Genomic DNA, 25867 nt, shown 5'->3' with positions numbered 1-25867 from the left:
AAGGCGCCGCAAGTCGAGAACACATCTAACAGGCCAGTAACAGTAAACACCCGGAAACCCATTGCACTATGCAGGTCGCAAGCGACCACCACACCATGGCACCCGACCGGAGCCCGCCCCAACTGAAACAAAGACCAAGATGGCCGCCCCAGGCAGTGCGAAGACAAAGAAAAGCGAAATGGACGCCACCCTCCACAAACAATCCCCCTGTCCCAATGAACATTGTTGGCAAGTCGGGCACCCAAGAGAATGCAGCAGAGCCAACAGCTCACAAGGTACTAGGATAGCCAGTTGGGGCGCCGACTATGCCATAAACAAAATTACAATGCCACGAAGGATGCCTTGAATGCGAGAGCCAAGCAACAACTAAGAACGACAAATCCAGATGGGAAAATTGAGGTCATACAGCCACTCTACATAGCATTCTCGACCCAATCCCCGCCAGGGAGAGAGCAATACAGCAGAGAAACTGCCTAACCCTGGCCCGATCTCGGATGCCCCCCAGTACACACCCCACGACCAATGCCGACCCCCTCCACAACAAAGAAACAAGATGGAAGCAAGGAAGAAGGAGTAGACTCACATATACAAAATGGCCGGTGCCACATACCCGACAATGCATTGATCACAGCCAAAAGAGTCTCGAAATTGTCCTGAGAACACAAACAAAACAGGGGAAATAACGGAGGCTTTAGCGTGAGAGTCTTCAAGGGGGCCAGAAGTCGCCTCGCCGGTAGTCCCATAGCCGAGAGTGGTAATGAATACAATGAAGCATTCACCGAGTGTGGGAACAATGTATCACAGGCAGAGTCGGTAAGCGATCGTATGTAAGCACCAGTACAGTCGTCACGAATCTCAGCACCGCAGGAAACACTTGGCAACTCAGTAGCAGTCACCGGTACCAGCAGGGGAGTGAGCAATTGTTGCTGAGAGCAGCCTCTCCGTATCTGCGCCAGGTCGAAGTCTATGTCGTCGAGTTTCTCGCTCAGCCCTTGGGAGCCTTGAAACAGCGTCGCTCGCAATTCACCAAGGGCCAACAGGACATCACCATAGGACAGGGCAGGCCGTGAGTCTCCTGCGCCCGCGACACAGGTGGATGTAGGCAACTTAGACCCCGACACGGCCAAGGCGTCGCAGGCACAGGGCAAGAACGGACGACCATCTCCATTCCGCGAGTCAGCGGGAACACCCATAGCGCCCACAAGCCAGTCACAGAAACATGGGGGGGGGTCGACACGGACCAGCAGTTGCCCCGTCTCCCACCGCCAACAGGCGCAGTACAGCGTCGCCGGTGAGGAGCCCCCGCCGGCCAGAACAGGCAGTCAGGGCGAACGGGCGGTCAACCGAGTCCGGGCAAGTCCCGTAATGGAGCCGAAGTCGCCCTCTCCCAGCACGTAACAAAGGAGCCGGACGTGCAGTACGATCCACCCTTAACTCGTGAGGTATTCGTTGTATATAACACTCCAGGCATCCAACGCGCTGTGGTCCATGGTCCGCGGTCCAGGGGAGGCAGCTCCTCCCAGGTTATGAGCGCCCCACAGGCAGGCTGGCCGTCTCCGCTCCGCCAAGGTCCGGCATCCAGCGACGATTTACATCGGGGCAATGGCGTCAGGACGGGCACCAGGCTATCTCCGCATTCCGGACGAGCTGAGATTCCGGAGGAACATGGGCTATATCAGCGCGCCGTCCCCGCTCAAACAGCCGGTGAATCGGTCAGGATATCAGGCAGGATAGTACAGCGGGGCTCAAGGGCTGGCGGAGCCGGGAGCTTACACGTCTGCTCCGGTCGCCATCTTGGCTCCTCCCCACTTTACTACAGTCTATTTTTGATGTCGAAGGTTTTCCTAAGTCCATCGTTACCGATAATGGTACTCATTTTGTCTCTCTAAAAATGTGTTCCTTCCTCAAGTCACACGATATTTCTCATCTCAAAGTGGCCTTGTATTCACCATCATCGAATGGTCTAGTAGAAAGATTTAATCGCATTATTAAGGAGGGTGTTCAGACTGCTTTGTCTTCTAGGCTTGATCCTTTAGATTTTGTTCATGACAAAGTGTGGGCATACAATACTTCTCCACATTCCACCACTGGTGTCTCACCCTTTAGTCTACTTCGTAAAAGAGGTTTTCATTCTGCTCTCAATCCCAGTTGGTTACATAAAAGTTGTGATTTATCAAATTCTTCCTTTTCTGTCCAAGATCGTGTGTGTGCAAAACAATTGTCAATGAAATCACGCTTTGACAAAGGTAAACATTCTGTTGATCAACCTTTACAAAAAGGTGATCTTGTTCTTGTCAAACATCCCAAGAAAGTTTCTAAAGGAAGATCTAAATTTTCTTCCCCTAATTTGGTTACACATGTCAGTAAAACGTCAGCTCTTCTTGATGACAGTGGATGGTGGAACAAGCGAGCTCTTGTTAAGATTTCTCCATTTCAAGCCAATGTCATCAGGGAACATACCACTTCAGATTCAGAGCATTGTGATTGGTTTGATTATACACCTTCATCCAATCCAATTGTTGAATCTTCTTCCAACCCAGTTATTGAAATCTCAGATGCCCTGCCTTCCACTTCTACCTTACTACCGTCCTCTGTTTCTGCAGAGTTACCCGTGTCTCATGATTTGACTTCACAAGGAATCTCTGAAGTGGCAACAAAAAGGGCTTTTCGTTTAAAGCAGTTATCTTGCAGACTGAGAGATTATGTCTTAGAATAATTCTGTTTCATTAGATAATCATTCTTGTTTACTTTCATGTGTTTTCTTTGTTTCCCTTCTGTAGTAGGGAAGATGTTATATATTCATGATTATTAGTTTCTATCTGTTCTCTCGTGCTTGCAAGCACGAGAGATCTTCAATGTGTTCCAGAACCCCATGTTCAGCCTTGAGGATTCCTCGAACGTCACTTTGGACGTTGGCTTCCTCAAGACTGGACGGCTCTGGTCGTGGGTGTATTAACGAATACTTATATCTGAAATAAAATCAGAACTGAGCCTACGCAAGTCTCTAAGACCATTCTTCAACATCTATATTGACCCCTGAAGCGTACCAGGCTTGTGTGCAGCACACCCAGCCCCCCCCCTTACACTAACTACGAAATTTCTCATTCACCAACAGCATCTTTCGATGTCTAGGCGCATGGTGTCTCGCTAAGTAATAGGAAGTTGTCCACCCCAGTAGACTACAGAGCAACCGGAAGTGCCCTCACAGCATGCGGGAATATATCCTGTACGGAATTCGAAGCAAAGAAAGGATGTAGCGAGAAACGAATATTGTATGTTTTAGGCTGGACTTTACTTGTGAATACGCATATCTGCCTGAATACCGAGTCTGATCTAATTACCACCGAGCCTGTACAGCGTGTCACCGAAGCCACCAGAAGGTCTCTCAAGGAGCAAGCCCGGAAGAGCAGTGGAGTTTCTCGGAGCATGCGCACTTACTACCAGCAACTGTCACAATAGACAGGCTCTGCCAACTGTCTGGACTCATATTTTTGGCACTGCAGAACAAAATGCATATCTGTCTCGGTTATTTGTTCGTTCTAGCCAGCTCGGTGTAGGAAGGCGAATTGCTTTATAGGTGTTGTTCTCCCTGGGTTAGTTACTTAAAGAAGCGGTAGGAACCTGGTCGTCCCTCCTCACAGTCAAAGGGCACAATTGCACGTTAAACTTGCCGTTTTCCCCTTAAAAAAGTACAGTAAAGATGAAAGGAGAAAGGGACCATTCGGGTGCGGATAAGGTAAGTAATTATTTGAAAGGAATGTTTGTTTGCAGGAGTTCAATCACGGTGCTAAAAGTACCCTCTTATGATACCGTAATTAGCGAATCCAGTATATCTTCGGAAGCTGTTTTACCAGAGTTCTCAGCTCTGTAATTTGTGAATCGTTTCAAAAGTATTTCTCATGACGTCAGTAGCACCGACTACTGAACATCAGATGTGTATTTTATAAATGTATTCGTGTTACAATGTTAATGTAGGGTAACTGAACAATGAAGATGGATTTGTACTGTTGTGCTAGCACTCCCAGTCTGGCTCTGCCTTTCATTTATTACTACAAAAATGTTAAATCCGAAAATGTACAAACTCGTTTTAGCTTCAAACCTTGGATCCTGTGTCATAATAATATTCATAGAGTGGCTCTTTGAAACTAGTGGAAACGATGTCCAATTTTACATGCAAATACAGTATGTTTCACTTGACTTTGCTAAATATGTTTACATATTGTTCTTCAAGGCACCAATGACATTCCGTGATGTAGCTGCGTGTTTTTCTAAAGAGGAATGGAAACTTTTAGACGAGTGGCAGAAGGAACTTTACAGAAACGTGATGAAGGAAATTCAGCAAGTCTTGACCTCTCTTGGTAATGTTACACTTTTTAAAGAGTTATGCAGTCTTAGAAAAACTGCTTGAATTCGGCTCAGTATCCTAACTGTATTTTAACTTTATATTTTTGAAACGGCATTAATGCATTTGAAAGTAAATTCTATTGAATGACTGGTGCTAGAGATCCCCATAAACTTTATTATAACTGTTTGCAGTGCTAACTAAACTAAAGTGAAAATCAGACTTACCACATTGTCCCTAGAGACATACTGAAACACGTCTTTTACTTCTGCAGCTTAGCGTTGTCTTTTCCCAGCCAAGTCCTTGTGCTCCAGTGTGCACTGAGCAGAACTTGTGCACTGGTGCATGTTAACATCAGTGCGTCCAAAATGCAGTGCCAGCGACAGCACCACTTCTCCCCCCTATATGGTTAGCAACCACCGGAGAAGGTCCGTGGATCTCATGGCGTCTTTCACTGGTGACTGGACAACTGAGTAGTGGACTGGTAATTGGAGAAGCCTGAAGTTTGGAATATGAATTACAACGGGGACTCATGTCCTTGGACGATAGGATATTGGTGTAGAGTCCTGGTGTCGAGACAACAGAAGAAGTACCTTCATGAAGTGGGCTCTCTGATTCTTATTGTTAGGTCTGGGCTAGACAGCACATGTTAAGTATCTTCAAGTCATTTTATTAGTAGGCTACAGCCTGCCCACAGGCTTACCATTTATTATCTGCAACATCAATCTCATATCTTTCTCTTCAGTTTGCCATGGCATGCATGCGTCCTGCCTCTTCTTGTGTTTGACCCTCCCCTTAGAGCATGGACCAAGTACTTGTGTCTAACCTCTGCTCCCGTTTTTTGGAGCTACTTTTTTAATTGTGTTTACACACTCTATACAAGTGCTTGGGTTTCCACTCACTCCTTTCCTCATTTGTATTGCTTCTTTTCTGTCTCACCCCCTGTCTGTTTTTTTCTTTACATCTCCCTCCCCCGCCGCCTCCCTTTAATTGTGTTTACACACTCTAAACTAGTGCACGCTACTTAGGTTCCGTTCCTTTTTCAATAACAAACAATTAAATGCCACTGACTCGATATTCAATGTTCCTTCCCCCAAACCTCCTTCTACTGGAAATTTTGAAACATATCGCTGGTGGGACTGAAGACCATTAAAAGATAGAAGCCGTGCATATTGGCCGTTAGAGCCCATGGCATTAACGGAATGCAAATGAACCCTGGAAGGCTTTCTCGACATTGTAGTTTCGGACAAGTAAAAAGTGAAGCAGAAATGCAGTGAAACAGAATTTGTCAATATTGCAGTTGTTCGTCTGGAGAACCACAGATTGTATGCAAAGATAAAAAAAAGTAACAAAATGAATGTGTTTTATTATTAAAATACCTATTTTTAAAACAGCTCCCATGCATTAGAAACTGGATAGTTGGGGTTTTCGTCGTGTACCTGCAACGGGAAAAATGTGTCCTGGGCTAAAAAAGTCTTTTTTTTTCACTTTCCAAAACAAATTACCTACACAGCTATTGATAATAGAGAGGAACATGCACTTCATCGCAATAATGCCCCCACTTCCTCATGGCACCGCTGCCCCATCCCCCCCTTCATCGCGCCACTGTTCCTCTGTCTTCATGACACTTCTTCTTCCCTTTCCTCCACAGCTCCAAGTTTTCATCGCACTGCACCCAACTCCAGTCTGTCCCAATATACCCCACTACAATCTACCCCACCCACCCCACCCCAATCTACCCCAATCTAAATCCCACCCACCCTACCCCACTCCACCCCATGCCAATTTACCCCACCCAATCTACCCACTCCAGTCTACCCCATCTAGCCCCTCAAATGTACCCCACTACAATCTACCCCAATTTACCGTACTCCAATCCACTCCAATCTACCCCACTAAAATCTACATCACTTCAATCTACAACACTCCAGTTTACTCAAATCTACCCCACTCCTATCTACCTCAAACTATTCCACTCCTATCTACCCCAATCTATCCAACTCCAATCTACCCCACTCCATTCTACCCTACTCTAATCTTCCCCACTCCAGTCTGCCCCAATCTACCCCACTCCAATGTACCCCACTGAAACCTGCCCCACCCAACCTACCCCAGTCTATCCCACTCCCATCTACACCACCCAATCTACCCCCGTTCCAGTGTCCCCTAATCTACCACCATTCCAATATACCCCACTCCATTGTAGTGCAATGTTCCCCGCTTAAATACACCACAATCTACCCCACTCATGTCTACCCCAATCTCCCACTCCATACCCCACTCCAATTTAATTTAATTTAATTTAGAAATGTATAAAGCGCCTGAATCACCCCCGAAGGGATATCTCTGCGCTAGGGCAGTACAAGAGCCAATCTAAACCTCTCTACCCCTCTCCAATGTTCCCCATTCCAATCTACCCAAATCTACCCCACTTCAATCCACCCTAATCTACCCACTCAAATCTACCTCAAACTATCCCACTCCAATCTATTGCAATCTGTCCCAATCTACCCAGCTATAACCCACTCTAATCTACCTCACTCCAATTTACCTCAAACTACCCCCTCCAATCTATTGCAATCTGCCCCAATCCACCCCAATCCAATCTACCACAATCTAATACCTCCAATCTACCCAAATTTTACCCACTACAATGTACTCCACTCCATTCTATTCCACCTATCCTACCCAAATCTACCCCACCGAACCTACCCCAATCTACCACACCGAAGTGTACCACAATCTACCACAACCAATCCACCCCACCACACCCCAATATGCCACTCTCCAATCTACCACACCCCAATCTACCCCAACATACCCCACCCCAATCTACCCCAACCTATCCCACTCCAATCTACAATCAACCCCGTCCTAGTCTAGCCTAATCTACCTCACCCTAATCTACCTTGCCCCAACCTATCCCACCTCAATCCAACACCCCCATCCTACCTCAGTCTACCCAACTCCAATCTACTGCACTCCATCTTCAGGTCACTGCTTCTCCTCTTTCCTCCACTTGTTGCAGCTTCCCATCTTCATCACATCGCACTCTACCCCACTACAATCTACCCCACCCAACCTAACCCATCCTACCATACTCTAATTTCCCCGATTCCAACCTACTCCACCCATCTACCCATTCTAACCATTCTCAATGTACCCCACTTCAATATACCCCAGTCTACCCAACTCCATTCTACCCCACCCAACCTACCTCACCTCAATCTACCCCTCCCAACCTACCCCAATTCAATCTACCCCACACAATCTACTCCACTCCAATCTACCCCACTCCAATCTATCTCATTCAAGTTTACCCCAACCTAACCCTCTCCAGCTACTCAAATCTACCCCACTACAGTCTACCTCAATTTACCCCACTTCCTTCTACTCCGCTACAATCTACCCTAATCTACATCACCCCAATCAGCCCCAATCTTTCCCACCCAATCTCCCCACCCCAATGTGCCCACCCCAATGTACCCTAACCTTCCTCATTCCAATCTACCCCACCACAATCTGCCCCAATCTTACCCACCCCAAAGCACCCCAATTTACCACACTCCAATCTACCACACTCTAATATAGCCCACCCCAATCTAACCCAATCTACCTCACTGCACCCCACCCTCCCTACTCCACTCACTTTTTCCCATGCTGAACAGCAGCCACACTGGTGTACAACATGGCTAAAAACACAATGCCAATAGCTCTCAAATAGGTGAGACCTATTGGCTTTGCCAGTGCTTGTTCTTCTTGCAATAACAAAATGCAATGTTCCCTGATGAAGGTTGAGAAGTAGCAAGAGATCTTCCTCATGGGGAGACCATTTTTTCCCACCATAATCATTCAGCCTTCACACCAGTGTTGAGCCGAGGGTTGCAGGATAAAAAATGTGTATGTGGATTTTCTATGGGAAGATGCCACAAAAGTTGCCCAGCATCATATCCCCTAGTCATATACAAATGTTCTTGCTTTTTAGGTCTCGCCTGAGCCAGCGCACATATGCTGCTCTGCGAGGCTTCTAGTAAGGACTTCCAACTCGGACCACACGCTCGTGTGTGTGCTTTTTTTTTTTGCTCACACGCTATTGGCCTTTGCGTGCGTCTTTCTAAGAAAGACAGCAGGCAATTGGCCAAAGGCGGGTGCATGTACTGCCTTCTCTCTCCCCTGGCCTAGGGAGCTCGAGAGTGAGCAACGGCCCGCACTGGGCCTGCTGCATTCCTTAAATTCTTTGCAGTGCACGCGCGCGCACCACTAACAGGCTTTTTTTCTTTTCTTCTAGCGTCTTTGCAGCGCGCGCATGCACACCACTCGCGGGTTCACTGACAACACAACCAGTTGGAAAAGCATAAATGTGATTGAAATGTAAAAATATCATGGCGACTGGTTGTGTTTAAAACGTGGTGTCCGGATCACGGCAACTAATAAAAAAAGTCTGCTCAACAATGTAAATGCAGTTCCTTACAGCTTCCGCGCTTGTTTATTAGTTGCTTTCAGACCAGTCTTCAGTTTTGGAATGTTCCCTTTGATCTTCTGTGTTTATGTGGGTTGCACTTTCGCTTGCTATTTTCAGTGCTCACATTTGGTAGCATTGCATTATTACAATTTAAACTTGAGTTCTGTTTCAAACTCAACCAGTCGCCATGATCCAGATGCAGTTTTTTTTTTAAACAACCAGTTGGAAAAGCATAAATGCGATTGAAATGTAAAAATATCATAGCGACTGGTTGTATTTAAAAAAACGTGGTTACCGGATCACGGCAACTAATAAAAAAGTCTGCTCAACAATGTAAATACAGTTCCTTACAGCTCCGTCCCTCCCACCTCCTCCCATGTATGCTAACACACTTTGAATCTGCTTAATTAGTCTCTCCACTGCTCATGCTGAGCTTCAGGTACCTTTTAAATACAAATGTTGCTGCATTTCTTATTTATGTTTTGTGCCCACAGTTGCCTCTCCTGTCCTCGGGCTGTGATTTAGGATTTTTTATTTTAAATGTTTTGCTGCCACACCTCATCACACCCATCCTCCTGCCCCACCCCACTGTCCATGCTTGTTTAAGGAGTAGCCGCCTTTTATCAACGTCCGCTTTCCATTGTTCTTAGCTTCCGGCACTGAGGACTAGTTATGGTGACTTATTGAACTTTCTTTTTGACCCAATCTTTTCGCTAGAGCCGGCACAGAGTGTGAAAAACAAATTTGCTGTGGCCAGGACTGGCCTCAGCCTCTAACATGCAAGTACTGGGCCCAGCCACGCTGAGCAGATTCTGCCTCCTCCACACAGTGACAGTCATTGACTTTCACTAAAAGACTCTGCTCTGTTCAGGCTGTGCAGCAGCAGGATGTTTTCATTTGAAATTCCTGCAGCAGCTAGCCCAGTCCCCCAGGAATTGCTTCTACTACAAGCAGAATTAATAATTAAAGTGCTCTGTGGCCTCCTTGACAGGTGCTGACCTCTCCTGCTTGTGGGGGGTCGCCGGGCACTAGCCATTCATATGCCATTCAAGCTGAGAGTGGGGGCAAATTGTCTAAAGGCACAGGGCACAGCTCTGAAGACGTGTGCCACGCCATACCTTCTCACCATGACTTCAAACTATAGCAGCAGATGGGTCAGCTTCATCCCTGTCACTGTGCCTGCCTGCCCTCCCTGGACCGGTAACTTACCCCTGTCTCCAGCATATCAAAACACTGTCAGAGCAGCTGTCTGCAGTGAGCGACTCCACAGACTGCAACCATAGATACCAGCCAGAGGCAGTAGCCAGTATTTACCTAGTCTGTCAGTGACTTCTTCAGTAAATCAAAGATAACGTGATGGTTAATGTTTCTAATGGATAGATATAAGTTTTGCCGATTGCAAGTTTTGACTCACTAGCAGCACAGAGTGTTAAATTGCCTGCTGCAAAGAAAGTATATTCTGCATATCAAGTTTTGACTCACTAGCAGCACAGAGTGTTGATTTGCCTGCTGCAAAGAACGTATATTCTGCATATCACAGATACTATTTCATGTGGATAGTTCAGTGGGTAACTGCCACATAATTACACTCTACTCAATGCAACATAAATACACTTCACTAAATACCACTCAGTGCGACATAGTTACACGCCACATAATTACTCTACTCAATTCAACATAAATACACTCCACAAAATACCACTCAGTGTAATAATGTTACACGCCACATAATTACACTCCACTCAAGGTAACATAATTAAACTCCACATACCACTCAGTGCCACATAATTACACGCCACATGATTACACTATACTCATTGCAACATAAATACACTCCACATAATACCACTCAGTGCCACATTATTACAGGCCACATATTTAGACTCTATTCAATGCAACATAAAAACACTCAACATAATACCACTCAGTACCACATAATTACACGTCACACAATTACACTCTGTTCAATGCAACATAAATACACTCCACATAATACCACTGTGCCACATAATTACACGCCACATAATTACACTCTACTCAATGCAACATAAATACACTCCACAAAATACCACTCAGTGCGACATAGTTACACGCCACATTATTACTCTACTTAATGCAACATAAATACACTCCACAAAATGCCACTAAGTGCGACATAGTTACACGCCACATAATTACACTCTACTCAATGCAACATAAATAAACTCAACATACCACTCAGTGCCACATGATTACACGCCACATGATTACACTATACTCAATGCAACATAAATACCCTCCACATAATACCACTCCGTGCCACATAATGATATGCTACATAATTACACTGCACTCAATGCAACATACACTCCAAATAATACCACTCAGTGCCACATAATTACACGCCACATAATTGCACTCGACTGAATGCAACATACACTCCACATAATACCACTAGGTGCCACATAATTACATGCCACATAATTACACTCTACTCAATGCAACATAAATGCACTCCACATACCACTCAGTGCCACATAATAACATGCCACATAATTACACTCTACTCAATGCAACATAAATACACTCCACATAATACTACTCAGTACCACCAAATCACGTCACAATTACACTCTATTCAATGCAACATAAATACACTCCACATATTACCACTCAGTGCCACATAATTACACACCACATAATTACACTCTACGCAATGGAACGTAAATACACTCCACATAATACCACTCAGTTGCACATAATTACACATCACATAATTACACTCTACTCAATGCAACATACATACACCCCACATACCACTCAGTACCACATAATTACACTCTACTCAATGCAACATGAATACACTCCATATAATACCACTCAGTGCCACATAATTTCACGCAACATATTTACACTCTACTCAATGCAACATAAATACACTCAACATACTACCACTCTATACCATATAATAACACGTCGCATAATTACACTATTCAATGCAACATAAATACACTCCACATAATACCAAGGTGCCACATAATTACACGCCACATAATTACACTCTTCTCAATGCAACATAAATACGCTCCACATAAATGCACTCTATGCCACATACCACCAATCAACATAAATGCACTCTACACCATGACACAATTTCACTAAGCATAATTTCACTCAACACCACAGTTCCAGGCCACACAATTCAACTCCACACATTTCTAATACACGCCACATAATTACACACCAAACAACATATTTCAACTCTACAATCCACAACGTACCTCCAATCAACACCATATAGTGGCACCACCTGAGCACCAAACATCACCCACCATCACCATTTTGCATCAGCGCACCACCTAAGCATCACCTGAGCATCACGTCAGTCTGTCCTCGGAATCTGGCATCTGTTGATTCTCCCCTAGTGTCCGTCCGCTGCTCGTGTTCTAATTAAATTACTGTTATCCAACCTCTACTCCCTCGTTATTTATGTCCCGCTCCCCCATAACAAAAAAAATTATTACAAAAAAGCATGAGAACAGACAGGAAGAAGTTGCCAGCAGTGCAAGTTCCCAAAAACTAGAAGACATTTTTTATGTTAAAATGTTGTTGTTTTTTTTATCTGTTTATTGAGTTTTGCATAAAATCATTATAACACTCAATTAAATCAAACCATTACACTACAGCAGTCTACTTCGGAGACATCGCGATACAATGTACATTTCCAAACAAAAGAGTGGTGTTAGGAACAGGCAGAGTAATACATCTCATAACAGAATTCTATTCACCAACTATGTTCGTCGTCTGAGTTCTTAAATAGTCTGTGAGGTATACCCAGTAATCACGTGGTCTTGACCGGGCTGGTAGTTCTTCCTCATAAGTGCGTAACGTGTCTTGACAGTATGCCATGTCCGTAATCCATTGCTTAATGGATGGTGTCTGTTTACTGTCCCAGCATAAGGATATTCTACGTTTTGCGAGCAACAAAGCTATCATGCAAAATTTTCGTTTTAAAGCTTTCACATTTGGTACTAAACCCAACAAGCAACTCTTCACAGTACAGGCCACCGGAACCTCCAGCATGTCTGTTAATGTCCCCGTAACCCGTTTCCAATAATTGTTTATTTTTACACAGTTCCATGCCAGATGTAAAAAGTCAGCTTGATCATAGTTACATCTAATACATTTCGCTTCCGATCTTAAACCATATTTGTGAAGTTTGGCTGGCGTGTAATATGTTTGGTGTATGTATTTTACATGAAGTAGTCTTAGGTTCCCGTTCGGCGTCAACAATTGTGTTAGATTGCAGGTCATTAGCCAGTCGTCATCTGTTAGTGGATCTGCCAGAGACCTATTCCATCTATCCATAGCCTTTTGAGATGTATGTCCTATTTCATCTTGCGCTAGTTTATAGAGTTGTGATACCAAGTGTGTGGTATTAGGGGATGTGATAATATGTTGCAGTGAATGTAACTGTGCATGCTCTTTGGGAAAATCTGGGTATAGATCCTGTACAGCCCTCTTTAATCTATGGTGGTTGAATTGAAATAATAGTGATTGGTTTTGAATGTAGGTCAGGTCCTGGGTAGTGTTAAAGACCCCATCTGTGTACAAATCACCCATAGTGACTATTCCCACTTGCTTTAGTAAGTCCATACCCAGCTTTTAGTTCGTCACCGATATTTCAGGGTGATGGTGTAGTGGGAGAGCTGGAGCATATAAAGGTAGTTTGTTCGCTAGTTTTCCTAGTGTGCGCCACACTGCAGCAGTCACGTCAATGGTGTTTATGTCACGCTCATGTAATGGTGGCCTCTTATGTGTGACTATCGCGTCCAACGGGACCGGAGACGCATCTCCCTCTTCCACCGCTGTATGAGTCAGGTACGGGACTTCATGATACCAGTGGGTAGCGTATTGTGCTTGTGCGCATAAGTAATACAAATAAAAATCAGGTACGTATAGACCGCCTCTGGCATATGGTAATGTAAGCGTGCGTAATTCGATTCTCGCCTGTTTCCCTGCCCATATTAGCTTCAAAACCATCGTCGTGATTCTCTTGAAGACTATCATCGGTGGGCGGATAGGAATGTTGTTAAATAAGTAGCGCGAACAACAACTACGGGGTGGCCCTAATCAGCAAGGCTGAGCCAAAGTAACAATAAACAAGAGAAGGTGCCAATGCTGATATTAATACATTTTGTGCAGCAAATAACCAAAACAGAACTTGAAGAAATCAGGAACGGGAATAACTACTTAATAGTTTTTTTATTTAAACATTATTTTAGAAAGAAGAGAACTTATATATTTTTTCCTTTTTTACAAAGAGACATATTTACAAAAGGACACATAAAATTGGAAGGTGCAATTATTATTCATCAGTCATACTATATTCCAGGCATATCACAAACATTCAAAACACATTCATGCCACTCAGGGACAAGGGCTAAGTGAGACAAAAGAATATACAATCTAAAAAATGTACACTATTTTGTACAAGGTAAACAGGTGGTATACTACAGGGTAAGAAAAACAACAGGCCACAGTCTGCAAACACAGTTTCACCAAAAAATGAGAAAACATTTTTTTCTGTACAATCCTAAAACAATTTACAAATGAAACTTTTGTTACTAAACAGCCTAGGTATTGTACTGGCGACTAAGAGGGGACAACTGGAAGCTCTTGCCGCTCTCGCAGACACCATGTGGCAAGGGCCTACGCGTTTCGAAAAAAGACAAGTTTTTTAGAAATTAAGAGACCGCACATCAGCCAATTTGGCAAAGCGAAAACCCATACCTCTACAGTCCTCCCTTTAAACTGTATTCCAACATATGCTTTTGCATTCATAGATAAAAGACAATCGAAAGTTTCTCCCACCCCTCTTCTAGTTGGATCTTCTCTCACAGGGAAGACAGTAGAGGTATGGGTTTTCGCTTTGCCAAATTGGCTGATGTGCGGTCTCTTAATTTCTAAAAAACTTGTCTTTGTAACCGTTGGTCCTTAATATGCCTTTCTCTTTTTTGTCTCTATTCCTTCCTTTGCTATTCAGATACTACATAAGGCCCTGAAGAGAATCCCAGGAAAATCAGCGGGATTCGAAACGCGTAGGCCCTTGCCACATGGTGTCTGCGAGAGCGGCAAGAGCTTCCAGTTGTCCCCTCTTAGTCGCCAGTACAATACCTAGGCTGTTTAGTAACAAAAGTTTCATTTGTAAATTGTTTTAGGATTGTACAGAAAAAATTGTTTTCTCATTTTTTGGTGAAACTATGTTTGCAGACTGTGGCCTGTTGTTTTTCTTACCCTGTAGTATACCACCTGTTTACCTTGTACAAAATAGTGTACATTTTTTAGATTGTATATTCTTTTGTCTCACTTAGCCCTTGTCCCTGAGTGGCATGAATGTGTTTTGAATGTTTGTGATATGCCTGGAATATAGTATGACTGATGAATAATAATTGCACCTTCCAATTTTATGAGTCCTTTTGTAAATATGTCTCTTTGTAAAAAAGGAAAAAATATATAAGTTCTCTTCTTTCTAAAATAATGTTTAAATAAAAAAACTATTAAGTAGTTATTCCCGTTCCTGATTTCTTCAAGTTCTGTTTTGGTTATTTGCTGCACAAAATTTATTAATATCAGCATTGGCACCTTCTCTTGTTTATTGTTAAATAAGTAGAGCAGTTTAGGCAATATCACCATTTTTACTAGTGCTATACGGTCAGCTAGCGAGAATGGAAGTTGTACCCATCTGACTACTCTGTCTTCTATGTCAGATATTACTCTGCCATAGTTAGTGCGTATAACCAGTTCTGGGTCCCTATGATACCACACCCCCAAGTATCTGAGAGGGTCCGTCTGCCATTCTAGTGGAAATTCTACATCATGTGGCGTAGTAGAGTCAGTTAGAGGTATAATGGAGGATTTGTCCCAATTTATTTGTAAGCCCGAGTGTCCTCCAAACGGAATATATTCCCGTATTAAAGTCGCCAAATTTTGTTCTGGGTCTCTTACATAAAGCACCATGTCGTCCGCATATAGTGAAATGTGCAGTGGGCGGCTTGGGAATTGCAATACAGAGTGATGATGTAATTGTCTGATCTTACAAGCGAGGGGCTCTAATGCAAGGGCAAATAATAAGGGAGAAAGGGGGCATCCTTGTCGTGTTCCACGTTCAATCTCAAATGCTTCTGATATATAGCCGTTTATTCGGACTCTGGCGACTGGCCTGGTATATAGAAGTTGTATCCATTGGGTATAGAGTGGGGGGAATCCCATTCGCTGTAAAACTGCGATTAGGTAGGGCCATTCGATGGAATCGAACGCTTTTGCAGCATCCAACATAACCGCCACTGCCTTAGTATTAGGAGTCAGGTAATGTGACAAAGATGTTAAAATCTTTTTTTAATCAGGTTGTTCAGTTGTATATAATGTTGCCTTGGTTTGTATAAAGGTATCAAAAATGCTTAACACTTTTTATTATAACTAGTCAACATGATGCACAGCAGCCACAATGCTCTCCAACATAGCCAAACATTCTGGCTAAACACATAAGGCCCCAAAGGCGAGACCTATTGGCTATGCCAATGCTTGTTTTTTCGGGTCAACACATTCTCCTATTTGCCTTTTCCTCTGCCCTACTGAAGTATGTCCTCCTGCTCTGAAGGCTTGTCATGTGACACCAGAGACATAAGAGTTCCAATCCTCCTCACAAACAGCACTTCCACAAGGCTTTCTGAATAGTGCTGTGTCGTGTAGTGCCCCACGATAAGACAGACTCCTGTGCTCTATCCTTAACCTTGCAATTTGGAACACCTTTTTTAGGTTTTGCCTGCAAGTGCGCACGTAGTGCGCATGCGCTAAAAAACCTTTTGAGTTCTATGTCGGATCGATGACCCGCCTCTGTCTCTCATTGGCTAGCTCCATAAATGGAGGCTAGCCATTGGGTGACAGAGGCTGTCAATCACGCTTTCTCGGGAAAACGCGATTCGGGGGCGTTTCTCGGGTTTTTTTTTAAGTCCCGCCCCTTTGTCCCGGGCCGCGCTGTGATTGGCTGCCGGCCCGGGACACTTCCGTGACGTCATTTCCCGGGCCGCGCTGTGATTGGCTGCCGGCCCGGGACCTGACTTGTTTTAAAGGCGATGGTTGGTGCTGCAAGACTGGTTTATCCCGTTGTGGCTTTGTTCAACATTTAACATCATTACCTCTTAGCACCACGTTAAGATGGCGCCCTAGAAACATATTATTTAGCCAGTGTCACCGTAACAATGTTACGTGGTTTTGAATCAGCGCTGAATTTCCGCGATTTAAACCTACGCGGTTGTTTGCCGTGTCGATTACATTTCTCCAAACCCGGTTGAGCAGACACGTCGTTCCTTCATCTGTTTCATGGTGAGAGTTTAGAGTTCCCCCGCTGCCCTTTTGCTTTGAGAATACCTGTATTTTAGTAAGATGGCGCCCTAGAAACATATTATTTAGCCAGTGTCACCGTAACAATGTTACGTGGTTTTGAATCAGCGCTGAATTTCCTCGATTTAAACCTACGCGGTTGTTTGCCGTGTCGATTACATTTCTCCAAACCCGGTTGAGCAGACACATCGTTCCTTCATCTGTTTCATGGTGAGTGTTTAGAGTTCCCCCGCTGCCCTTTTGCTTTGAGAATACCTGTATTTTAGTAAGATGGCGCCCTAGAAACATATTATTTAGCCAGTGTCACCGTAACAATGTTACGTGGTTTTGAATCAGCGCTGAATTTCCGCGATTTAAACCTACGCGGTTGTTTGCCGTGTCGATTACATTTCTCCAAACCCGGTTGAGCAGACACGTCGTTCCTTCATCTGTTTCATGGTGAGTGTTTAGAGTTCCCCCGCTGCCCTTTTGCTTTGAGAATACCTGTATTTTAGCAGTAGCGGCATTTCGCTTATTAATTGCGTGTTTCTTTGCCTACTCAGTACTTTCACTTTTGGCCGTCCCCCGTCTGGTATTTCACTTCAATTCTGCCTAACAGAACACCAGTTCTTTCGTGCTGCTGGTGAGTGACTACTCTGTACGCTTTCTGGGTACAGCTTCAAAACGCATGCATAGTGAAGTGTTTATTTACGTATGTGCTTTTATTTGTGCACTGACATGGTGTCTTTTTTTGTTTTATGCAGTTTCAGATTCCCCTCATCCATTGAGGTATTTCCTACACTTAGGGTGTTTTGATATATATTTTCTTGCGTTTCTCAGCACATTTTGGTTGTTTGTGCTTGTTTCAATTTCCAACTAATGCAGCTCCTCCTAATGACGAATGTCTGCTCGAAGCACTTGCGGATAGTTTCCCGCACTAGTTTCACTGGCAGAGCCTATTAATGGTAGCGTAACGGCTAGAGCGGACGACTGTGAAGCTAAGGAACCGGTTCCGGTCTCGGCGGGAGGTTCAACATCCTGTAAATCTGGACAAATCTCTCCGTGCCTAAAATGAATGTGTCTGTCTGCAACGCAACTGGTGATCGCATAGAGCGCATCGATATCTTCGGGTCAAGTTCGCGCTACTTAAAAAAACTGCAAAAAAAGTATTGTATTTATCGACCAGTATTGCAAATAAAGTTTGAGAGTTCTAAGGAGAAAGGATACTTTCCATGGTTGCAGAGTATTTTCATGTTTTTTAAACTGTGGTGTTTTGTAAGTTTCCCAGAAGGGTTTGAATTCCGGAATGTTGGTGCAGCTATGCCAGGCTGTAAGTCACTGCACACACGGGGTGCCCTGATAGCGCATACTGCCCACAGCACTGTCCATTTCTCTTTGAATTCATCAAAAAGCTCAAATGTTCTCCAAGTGCACTATCGCCCTATAAACCCCCCCACTTCCTAGCGCTCAACGAGGCATCTGCCCGTTTTGTTAATTTATTGAATGCAGTTTTATATAGCGCAAACTTTACCCAAAGGTGTCAGAGCATTTTTACAGTAGAACCAAGTAAGTTACAAAAGGTACACATGGTATAATTTTCATCCAGTAAAGGGTTCTGACGCGTTGCAGAGCCCTTCACAGACAACATTTACTGTAGCGGGTGCTTCTAAAAGAAGAGGCTGTATAAATGGAGTAGTACGTAGTATGTAGGTCAGTCCTTGTTTTTATAATCACGGCATGCTTTATATCACCTTCGCGATGTTGTTTATCCTTGTATCTGGATGATATTGTCCCAACAGGTGTTAGGGACTCTGTGCACGTCACGCTACCTGGCTAGCTGTGAACCCCTGAGTGAATTATAAGTGTTGCCGTGAATTGTTTGCACAGTAAAGGGGCAGTGCCCCTAAGGATGGGGCCGGAGGGGCTGGCACATCTGTGCCAAGTTCAGCCAGAAAGTTTTCCAAAGGAGGCATGAAAGTCAGAAGGGGGGGCTGGGGTGGTGGGGGGAACAGTGACCTATTATCATTTGCTTTATACTCTGCCTGTGCCTCGGAGGTCTGCCCCTCTGCCTGACGCTTCCCTGTCCCCATAAACTAGATTTCAAACTCACTGTTTGTCCCCAAAACTCACTCTCTCTCTCATGCGTATTCCTTTTAAACCCAGCGTCCGTCCGACCTCCCCAAAACTCTGCCCGACTCTCTCTTCTAAAGTTTCTATTATTTCTCAAGCCCAAAAATCTGCCTCTGCTCGACAAACTCTATTCCTCAAATGCACGCTCCCAACACCTATCCCCCATAGAAAACTCTCTCCGTCTTTCTTCTAGTTTCTCCTCTCCCTCACTACAAACTCTCTATGTTGGTCTGTATCTATGCTATCCTACTGCCCCACACTTTGTCCCTTCGCAGAACTCTCACCTATCACTCCGTCACGCTGTCCCAAACACTGTCCTTAAAGTCTACCCAAACTGTATTATTTTTTTATTCACCGCAGATGGTCACCCCATTTCAGGTCCCCACCCTTCCGACCCCCTAGTTTTACATGCCCCCCAGCAGCTCACCCCCCCCCCCCAAACTCATCCCCCGTGGGTGTGTGTTCAAAGCCAAGCTCTTCAAAGCGAAGTCAAATTTTATTTTAAGCACCGTGTGCAAGTAACATTGGTCTCAGCATCACCAGACCCAACCTTTACAATAGGTTTGGGGTTCTCCCTGAAGGATTTTTATCAGCCAAACAACACACTTTGTTGTCTGGCTTGCAGGCATTAGACATGTTGGCGGTGGCATTTCTGATTCTGGCTTCTTGAACTAACAGTGGCTGATGGTGCACTCTATGGCACACTCTTCCTATTTCCATTAGGGCCCACCTACGTGTGTGTGCAGACGAGCAATGCCCGGGGTGCCTCCACCCTTCAAAGCAGGGTCTCCTTCCCCCTCACGCAGCTCTGTGCAAAGCAGCAGCCATGGTAAGGAGTCGTAAACTCACTTGAAGCTGCAGAAACGTTCATCTTACCAGACTGTATGTTTTCAGTCTTAAATCAGCCAGCGATTATTCTTTGGGGTGAACAAGCTCTAGAACAACAGTTTATGCGGCCAGTGAATAGATCTGACTGGCTATAAATGAGTTACATATACCTTTTATGGAAAGCCTTGTTTAATGTTCCTTTGGGTAATGTCCGCGCTATATAAAAATGCCCTGAATAAAAATAAATAAATACTGCTGTGCTGGTCCTTTCGGATCTCCGACCCTGCTGCCCCTCCTCTAATACCTGCGGAAGTCGTTCCTGTCCGTTGCAAAGCCATACGCTGTCTTTGAGCTGGAAGGGCGCAGTGTGCTCTGGGCCAGTGGTTTTGTGTTACCTGTTTTCGTTACTTTTGGTAGATATGTGTGTGTATTTAGTTTGTATTTGGTGTTTTGCCATACGTGTCTTGTATGCTAAACTGCATTGGTGCGCCTTTGAAAGTTTATAATTGTGTTCAATGTATGTTTTGGGTATGTGCACATGTCGTTTTTATATGTACATGTCTATGTGACATAAGAGTGTTTCGTGTATTATGTATGAGTGATTGGTTGTGCTTCTATCGCTGTGATTTGTGTTACATATGTTTGTAAGTTTTTGTTTGTGTTTTGTGGTTGTGTGCCTACCCCGAATGCACAGGAGTTTGTATTGTTATAGGCGTGCATGGTTTGATTGTGTATGTGTGTACTTCGGTGAAGTATTCCTGTAATTGTGTTTTGGGCTCACACGTCCTTTTGAGTGTGTGTACTTTGAGTGTGCGTGTTTGCGTGAATGTTGGGTGTTCATGCTGGTGTTGTGCTGTTTGAGCGCCTTGCTTCTGTGGCCCTGTTTGTGTGTGCGTGTGTGTGTATGTGGCAGAGAAAGTGCTCTAACTTTTACAAAGGCGAAACCGTTGCATTGTAAATGCTTGTTTCAAGTGGCCATGAAGAGGTCCACCATGCAGTTTTCTTCTTGCTTCAAAGGAGTGTTTTTACAACGGTGGAGACCACGAAGGGAAGGTGGCAAAATGATTAGCGTGTTTCTCTCTAAAACCCATTAACTAATTTGAGGGTGCAATATATGCTAGTATTACTACAGTTGGCAGATGTATTCGGTAGAGGTGCATCTTCAGTAAATGTGAAATATTCGTCCATCACTAGTTGCAAGTGTTCACCAGCATCAATGGGCCCTAGAAGTCCACTGGAACTTTCTCCAATCGACCAACGGCCACGGGAACAGAGTTTAAGAGGTTTAGGGACACTGTGCTTGCCTAGTGCACATTATATGTGCTTTGCACTTTTTTTTACTATGTGCTCCGGCAAAGAAAACCTCACATTTTGTCATTGATGTCCCTTAATGCCCAGGCCACTTGCCACAATGTACTACTTTCATTATGATGGCCATAATATCTCTTGGTTTCCTGGGCGTGTTCGATCTAAAGGGCGATTATTAGCATCCAGCAATTATTTGGGACTTCAGTTGTTACTTTAAACTATAGGTGTTCAATCACAGACCTCACTAGCCTTTGGACATATGAGAAAAATAATCAATTTTTATCACCGGACTTCTAACGTTCAGAAAATAACATGTTGAACACAGTCCGTATTCTTTGAAGTTGCTGTCGCAGGAGACTGTTTTTAGGAACGGGATGGTATGCCAAATTACATGTTATCAGTGGAGGCAGGTGGCGAGGCAATACCGAAATGTAGTACCTTCGATTTAGTAGTGCTGGTGCCCGACAAAGAATATTCCCCTTCATCTTGATCTAGCGTGTGCTACCTCTGGCAGATGACATCATGAATGTGAAAATTCAACTCTATACATTGATTCCTAATGGCATTATACAGTACTATTGTAAGAAATGTGTCTATAGAAGACGACTGGCTCGGGGTCGGTTGCATTGGTGAATACAGATATCATGGTAGTGCTGGGTACGTATGTGTATCCCACAACAGACACAGAAGTGTAATAGATTAAATAAGGAATTTAGCCTAGAGATAGCTTACTTCAACCAGGACTTAAAGCCAGCATAGTAGCCACTCGGAGCAGATGGGCGGAGGAGGCTTATACAGATGGCGAGTATCCTCAGAAGCCGTGCTGACCAGACCTGTGTTTGAAAATGCCCAAGGGCCAGAATAAAATAGCTTTTTTCCATGAGAAGGTGTAAAGCACTCCTGGTAACTAAGGAATAAGTCTGACATAAGTCAGGAGTAAATGACACTCACATAACAATCTTTGTGAATCAGGAACTAAAAAGAACTACCAGCAATTGGGACAAATGATGGACAGAATGCTAAACAATGCAAACATTCACCCCCAGTCACAAAGGTATGGGTTTAATCCATCATTCTTTTGCTCACCACGCTACTCCAGTTTGGACTCAGCCATATGCAAATCAGCCTTGACCCTGTGCCTCATTGGAACAGTCCAGGCCGAACTGCCAAGCCAGGTCCTCCCTAGACAGGAAACAAGCATCTTGGGACCGGTTTCGGGGCATCACCCCTCATCAACAAGGCTAGCTTGAATCCAGTGGGGCAGTGAGCATGGGACCCACGTCTGAGCATACCCTTCCCACTTAGGGCGACAAAAGCAAAAGAGGGGTGTTACTCTGAAACCCTCCTAGGTGCTTGTTTCCAGTCCAGGGAAGACCTGGCTTGGCAATTCGGGCTGGACTGTTCCCATGAGGCACAGGGTCAAGGCTGCTTTGCATATGGCTGGGTCTGAACTGAGGAGGCGAAGTGAGCTAAAGAACGATGATGGATTCAACCCAGATCTGTGACTGGGAGTGAGTGTCTGAAAAGTTTCAGAGCTCCATCCATCATCTCCATCCATTAACTACCAGCCCACAGCTATCAGGCTTGATATATTTAGTAGAGACTGAAGCCATTTGGTTAGCCATGCTTTTGCTCAGTTGGTTAGGGTATAAGGGATAGCATGTAGGACTCATGCAAAGTGGTCGCCAAGCCTCTAATCAGAGGTGATAGCGGGGTCTGGTCAGTCTCCCAGCACAGGATGGCGCTTGTTTTCCACCCTGTGAAACAGTGAAGGTATCGGATCCTACATCTGACTAACCCGGATCTCAACAATAGGAAAAAACAGAACAAGGTGGCTGGACAGGATTATTCACAAAACCATTTCCCAATCACACAGTCAATATGTACCATGTGACCACTGGATTTATATTCCAAACGAATTTATTTTCTTTTTCATATAATTACCACACAATATTTTAGAAAAACAGGCACAAACAGAACCACTGTCAGATCAAAAGGTTCATATATACAGTATCTACAAACGTACACATTTACAAATTTGCAACAATGAATCAAGCAAAAATGGTTTAACACACCAAAAAACAATGACCTATATGATAGTCCAATTAAATTGCAATTATATACAGTGCAAAAATTAGTACATAAGCAAAAAACGGGCACCAGTCCTAGGAACTAAAAAACCAAACGACAGGCGGGATTGAGATTGAAAAACCAAGCCTGCCTGTCTACAAGAGCCTGTGGTATAGTGTTTTTATAGGGTTGCAAGGGTAGGATACAGAGTGGTAATATAATTTACATCCTAGCGGCACCCTTTATTGTAGCCACAGGGTGGTAGTGTCGACGCGTTTCGAACCTCAATGTTCTAGGTTCTCTTCAGGACGGGGACTGGGAGAAAGATTCTGCACGGGGGCACAAAGATTGCCGTAGTGTAGGTATAGCGTGATTCGCAGTCACACCTGCAGTTTATGCAGAGCAGGACTTTGGGCGTGGTGTCTGGCTTCGAGAGCGTTCAAGGATGGAAACAGCTCACATTTTTTACACAGACTACTTGTCATTTGGAGAGAGTGAGCAACACCGATTGATTTGAGGCTGGATTAATTCCTTCACACAACGGGCCAACTTCGCCTGCTGGCCTGAATTGGGTTCAGTGACCGGTCGCTCTCTGCTCTGCGTGTTTCAGACTCAGTCCTATACCAACGCGCTAAAAAATGTGAGCTGTTTCCATCCTTGAACGCTCTCGAAGCCAGACACCACGCCCAAAGTCCTGCTCTGCGTAAACTGCAGGTGTGACTGCGAATCACGCTATACCTACACTACGGCAATCTTTGTGCCCCCGTGCAGAATCTTTCTCCCAGTCCCCGTCCTGAAGAGAACCTAGAACATTGAGGTTCGAAACGCGTCGACACTACCACCCTGTGGCTACAATAAAGGGTGCCGCTAGGATGTAAATTATATTACCACTCTGTATCCTAGCCTTGCAACCCTATAAAAACACTATACCACAGGCTCTTGTAGACAGGCAGGCTTGGTTTTTCAATCTCAATCCCGCCTGTCGTTTGGTTTTTTAGTTCCTAGGACTGGTGCCCGTTTTTTGCTAATGTACTAATTTTTGCACTGTATATAATTGCAATTTAATTGGACTATCATATAGGTCATTGTTTTTTGGTGTGTTAAACCATTTTTGCTTGATTCATTGTTGCAAATTTGTAAATGTGTACGTTTGTAGATACTGTATACATGAACCTTTTGATCTGACAGTGGTTCTGTTTGTGCCTGTTTTTCTAAAATATTGTGTGGTAATTATATGAAAAAGAAAATAAATTCGTTTGGAATATAAATCCAGTGGTCACATGGTACATATTGACTGTGTGATTGGGAAATGGTTTTGTGAATAATCCTGTCCAGCCACCTTGTTTTCCACCCTTGCATGTCAACAAAGCGCCAAGAAGTGAGTTCTAGGTAAAGAGGCATATAGGATGAGGAAAGGAAACAGAAAGGGAGATAGAGCTAGATATCCAGGGAGAGCAGAATACCTGTTTATCCTAAAGAGCCAGGAACATGTGCGATGGATGCCCATAGCAATCCAACAACTCTTGTTTCTAGCAATCTGTAGGGAAGAAGCAATATTTCCTGTATTCATTAGTTAATGATTTGCCGGAAGTCAGAAGCTGATGGTCCCTACTGTTGCATTTAGGTCAACTTCTTAAAAATAAGGAGCTCAAGGATCCAGTGAAAGTGTCCATGGTCAGGGAGCAATAGCGTGGACAATGGCAATTTACATTGAATTACTCCTTGCATTTTGGCAATAGCACCATGATTTATTCATGTATATATGTAACTGTTCTATATAGTGCTTGCACTACAAGGTATGGGAGCGCTTTACATAGAACAACAATGACGCAATCCGCAATGAAGGGGCAGGTCGGATAGGCAGGAACTGCTGGCACTTTTTTTAAAGTCACAGATATAATCCGAAGAAATGTGTTTTCAGGTGTGACACCATGATCTGTTGTGAATACCCTTGGAATGCCTTTTGGAAGGTCTCATGACATGCATTTTCCATGTGGTCTCTCCAGCACCTTAATTTGTTTCTGACTGACAATATGCACCTATTTCCATTTCAAAATCTTTATTTCGACATTTTTTCAGTCATAAAAGATTATAGTAAAAACAATTATGCAACCATAAAATTCTCCTTACATAAAAACAGGTTTAAAAAATAAGTTAAAACACATGATATATGATCACAATACAGAATCAGAGTATAAAATCACCCCTGGGTGCCGCTGTAATGAGGGAGCATCTTTTGGACCACATTGCTAGGAGGAACTTAGACAGTGCAAAGACTATGTGTGGGGATGTATCAGTCTTAAACACTCTCATTGCAACCAGACATTTGTCAAATCCCATGTTCTTGCATAAGGGTATTAGCCAGT

At 44.0% G+C, this 25867-nt stretch overlaps 1 protein-coding gene across 2 annotated transcripts in view; it reads left to right on the top strand.

Annotated features, from left to right (window-relative positions):
- Nucleotides 1-2946: 2946 nt before the first annotated feature.
- Nucleotides 2947-25867, top strand: part of LOC144818756 (uncharacterized) — a 182728-nt gene continuing 159807 nt past the window's right edge. For both annotated transcript variants that reach the window (XM_078676474.1, XM_078676473.1), the window contains exons 1-2: nucleotides 2947-3736; nucleotides 4232-4358. In XM_078676474.1, the coding sequence (XP_078532600.1) occupies nucleotides 3701-3736; nucleotides 4232-4358 (163 nt within the window). In that variant the 5' untranslated portion in view covers nucleotides 2947-3700. The remainder of the gene's footprint in view (nucleotides 3737-4231; nucleotides 4359-25867) is intronic.

The sequence above is a fragment of the Lissotriton helveticus genome, chromosome 2_1 (genome assembly GCF_964261635.1).
Source record: "Lissotriton helveticus chromosome 2_1, aLisHel1.1, whole genome shotgun sequence".
NCBI classification, from domain to species: domain Eukaryota; kingdom Metazoa; phylum Chordata; class Amphibia; order Caudata; family Salamandridae; genus Lissotriton; species Lissotriton helveticus.
This window is presented reverse-complemented; position numbering and strand designations above follow the sequence as displayed.